This window comes from Athene cunicularia (assembly GCF_003259725.1).
Source record: "Athene cunicularia isolate RWA chromosome 21 unlocalized genomic scaffold, athCun1 chr21_part1, whole genome shotgun sequence".
NCBI classification, from domain to species: domain Eukaryota; kingdom Metazoa; phylum Chordata; class Aves; order Strigiformes; family Strigidae; genus Athene; species Athene cunicularia.
In genome coordinates, this window is record NW_020799127.1 from 6,364,079 (window position 1) to 6,367,985 (window position 3,907).

General features: G+C 44.0%; 1 protein-coding gene across 1 annotated transcript; it reads right to left on the reverse strand.

The window, feature by feature from the left end:
* Positions 1–96: 96 nt before the first annotated feature.
* Positions 97–3,898, reverse strand: MRPL20 (mitochondrial ribosomal protein L20). The gene is made up of 4 exons (XM_026862530.1): positions 3,764–3,898; positions 2,606–2,716; positions 2,219–2,296; positions 97–627 (listed from the first exon to the last, which is right to left on the reverse strand). The coding sequence occupies exons 1-4, from the start codon at positions 3,848–3,850 to the stop codon at positions 454–456; spliced, it is 450 nt and encodes a 149-aa protein (XP_026718331.1). The 5' UTR covers positions 3,851–3,898; the 3' UTR covers positions 97–453.
* Between the last annotated feature and the right edge of the window lie 9 nt (positions 3,899–3,907).

The following is a 3,907-nucleotide window of genomic DNA, read 5'->3' on the forward strand; positions in this document are numbered from 1 at the left end:
ACCGAACCGCTCCCTGGGCTGTCCCAAAGCCGGCCTGCGCGTGCCGACACCCCTCTCGGGCAGGGCTTTTCCCAGAATTCACCACTCAAAATTGGGTTTTCCAGGAGCAGTTACCCCCCAAAATCTCTTTTATTAAAGTCCTTAAGAGAACAAAAAGCGTGCGCACGCTATCGATGTTGTTAACACCGGAACTTCTGCAGGCCTGACTTCACCGCTGCTGACTTCAAACTGCAGTTTTCTAACTCGAGGTGGTTCAGTTACAACAATACGGGAGGGAGGGGGGGTAAAAGTCATCAATGCGCAAACTTCGCCCCCAGACCCACCCCTTCTTCCCCTGGAACCATCCTTAGAGGATTTTATCCCACCGCTACGACCTTAGCAGCAGTCAGCGAGCGAGTTTACTTTGCAATGCAAGTTCCTGTTTGTAACACGCATCTGCAGGCTCTTTTACTATCAATAGTGGTGTACCATACGTGAAAATATCCCTTCTGGTTCTTTTCCATCTCCCAGGGCAGCAAGGAAACCTTCTTGTCTCCTCCTCTGGGCTAACGCAGCAAGGGACTTGAACGTCTTTGGCTCATAAATAGCCAAATCAGCAATCATTTTCCTATTCAGCTCCACCTGGGACTAAATGCAAGAAAATTGTTGGTTAAGTACTGTAATTTTTATGAACACCACCACAACACTTAATGGTTACCTGAGGTCTTAAGGCAAATTACTTTTTTTTTTCCTATGGTGTGCAATTCTGGAACTATTAGAGAACTGTCAGACATCACTACTCAGCCACAGATGTCTCATTAAGCCAATGTGTAAAATTTGTTTACTGACTTTCTCAAAGTCTTTCTGGTAGAAACCATAAACTGAAGGAGAATCTCATTTCATAGAAGGCTACATGTTACAGGTTAATCCCTGGCATTTGTTTCTGTTCTTAGACATATTCAAGTTTACCTCTTGTGACAGAAGCTGCTTGGTATTTTAAAATGTGTCCTGGAGTAGAGAAGGAAAGACTGCAGTCTTAATACTCTTAAGTCTAGATACTGCACTGTTAACTGCATATTCTAAAAGGGATGTATTAGATAAAAGTTTACTTTTGGATCTTCCAACAGAGAACCTTACAAAAATACACTGCTCTGAAACAAGAATCAAAGGGACAGGCATCTTGAGGAGAGAAAAAGATAAAAAAAGAGTTATCTTTTTAGGCAGTGCTTGATTCTTTTGGTTACAGCATGACAAAAGTAACCAGGAGGAAGAGTGTATAAATTTCAGGAACTATATTACTTTACAGGAAACGTGTCTGAAAGCCTAGAAAGTGATCTATTTATTTGAAACCCAGATAAAATGCTTTGAAACATGCTATAAATTTATATTTATATAAAATGTTTTGAAACATGCTATAAATTTTATGTAAATTTTAAGAAGCAGAAACACTACCTTCTTACTATGATCACAACCAAGAGAAACAAGTTTTAACTTTACAGTTCCAGTATCACCAAATTAAAACAAATTCCCCAGCATATTTGAGAACAAGGGACAGTGTCACTAACTCTGCCTGGTCCATGCTCACCAAAACACAAAGCTAGTAATGAAAACAGCAGAGTTTCTTAGGGTTGTTTTTGCTAATCCAAACCTTGTATTTTTAGATTCCTTGATGTAAAAGGAAAAAGGCAGCAGTCACTTAATGCTCGCTGTAGCAACAAGTGTAAAAGCATTTTACAAGTCACGTTCTTAAGATGCGCAGTAAAAGTTCTGGGGACAGAACAAGGTGTAGAGCAACAACGCTCACCAGGATAAAAGGCGATTATGCATAAAAGGAAGAGAAAAACAGGTTTGGGGCAGGACTTTGTTCCTGAAGTGAACGAAATTCTTTTCATAAGCAGAAGGCTTTTCATCACAACTAGGAAGCAGGACAGTGTTGGCACAAGTTCAGTCTGACAGAAGGAGCTTTTCAAACCCTCCACCATGCCCTATTGCCTGCTCAGGCTCCAATTTGGAAGTCCCTCTTTAAAGATTGGTAAGTGGAGGCTGCAGCTTCAATTCCTTGCAGTTGCAATCTTAGATAGTAACCAGCAGCACTTTGATATGTTTTGTCAGACTACATCTACATGAAAGACTTTGGAGTTTTAAGAAACTAATTTGCCTGGCACTTCAGAAGACCTCTATGAGACATCTTCTCCAATCTGTCGTTTCAAAGCAATTATTCTTCAAGCACCATCCTTACCTTAAGCAGATTGCTTATGAAACCTGGGTATTTCAAACCATGTTCCAGACAAGCTGCTTCAATCCTTGTGATCCAAAGCTGAAAGTGTAAAAATTAACATCTTGGATGATAAAATACTTTAAAAGTAAACCTTTTGTCATGCAGATCTGCTCACACTTAGTAAATGTAACATTTTCAGACCTACGGTCTTCTCAGTGCAACATATACATGTATGAACTTCAGAATATGAGCTGTTTCAGTCCACAGAGGGACTATGCTTACTTTAAACTCTTTATTTCTCACCCACAGGTAAAACATTTTGGGAGAACCCCCCCAGTAAGGAAAATGGTTACTTCAGTTCTGCTCTTCGCACATTTTAATGTTTACATCTAACATTTTGCCATTTACCCCTCTTAGGAATCTCTTCTTCTCTCTTCTGGCCTTTGTAGACTTCACAAAAGCTCTGCGAACACTTCGTACGGCCAGCTTATAGCAGCGGTTCTTCCTGCCACGAAAATGCTGAAACAAAACCAAGATGTTCTTGGTTCAGTTATCTTTAAGGCTCTTAAACCCTTCAGAAACACTAATATATGCTCATTTGCATTTCACAACTCTTCATAAGAAGGATCACAAAATACTTCAAACATCAGCTAAGCCTTCAGCTGGTATATAATGAAAATATTACTTCCTTGTTTTATAGCATGAGAAACCTGAAGTTGAAAAGTTGGAGCAGGCTGAAAAATTTCAGTCCAGCAGAAGGGAACCAAAACCAGACCTCATGTCAGCAGTGGTTCCAGCAGGAAGGCGACCACAAAATCATCTTCAGTGCTTTCAGCCAAACCCTGAAGTCAGGGATTTATTCTCATTCCCGAGCTGCCCTCTCAGTTTGGTCAGTATGAATACAGGGACGGGACAGGAGCCTCTGGCATGTCAAAAACATTAGAGCTGCCCAAACACAAAGTATAATGAGTAAGTTTGCTGGAGCTACCAACATCCATCCAACGTGAAGCAGGAAGAAGTAGCCAGTCCTGCAGTCAGAGGAATAAGTAACTACTACAGGGACTGTGGGCAAGATACTGTCACTTAACTGCAACATCTTCCACCTCAATCCTACAATCCTACACCAAGACGTACCAGCTCCCAGCCAGGCTGCTACCAGCCTGCCCTTGAGAAAGGTTCTTCCCGAGTGTAGGGGCAATAGCTTGAACTTCAGTTGAAATTATGTTGTGCAGCACTCTCCTTCACCTTTTAAAATACACTTGAAGAACAAGGTCTGGGGTTTGTTTGTTGGTTTGTTTTTTTTTTCCCTGCTCCCATTCCCAGCTAAAACCCAGCAAAACCCCACAGCCAGCCTTCCCACGCTGCTGTGCCCGGGCTGCTCCTAGTTCTTCTGCCACAGGGCTCATGTTTTATTCCTCCCCCCGTGCTGTGTTGTAGCACCGGGCCAGGCGTGTCACGGCTTTAACCGAACGCAGAGCCATTCCCACACACAAGGACCCGCCGGCCGCTCGCTCCCCTCCGCCGGGCGGGCCGGAGCCCTCGGCGGAGGAGGACGCGGACACTCACCCGCGCATACTTGAGCACCTCCTGCACCCTCCAGAAGCGGTCGGTGACGCGGCTGCGGAGCCAGCGCGGAGCGCTCAGCAGCACCATCCCCGCGGCCCCTTGGCGGCAACGCGGCCCCTTCCGGGGCGGGGACCGGGCGCCCGG

Excerpts from the sequence above, each read along its gene's own strand:
- MRPL20 (XM_026862530.1), bottom strand. The coding sequence starts at position 3,850 with ATGGTGCTGCTGAGCGCTCCGCGCTGGCTCCGCAGCCGCGTCACCGAC. Across the intron at positions 2,717-3,763 it reads AGGTGCTCAAGTATGCGCGG|CATTTTCGTGGCAGGAAGAA; the intron begins GTGAGTGTCCGC and ends GTTTTGTTTCAG. Across the intron at positions 2,297-2,605 it reads AGAAGAGATTCCTAAGAGGG|CTTTGGATCACAAGGATTGA; the intron begins GTAAATGGCAAA and ends TTACACTTTCAG.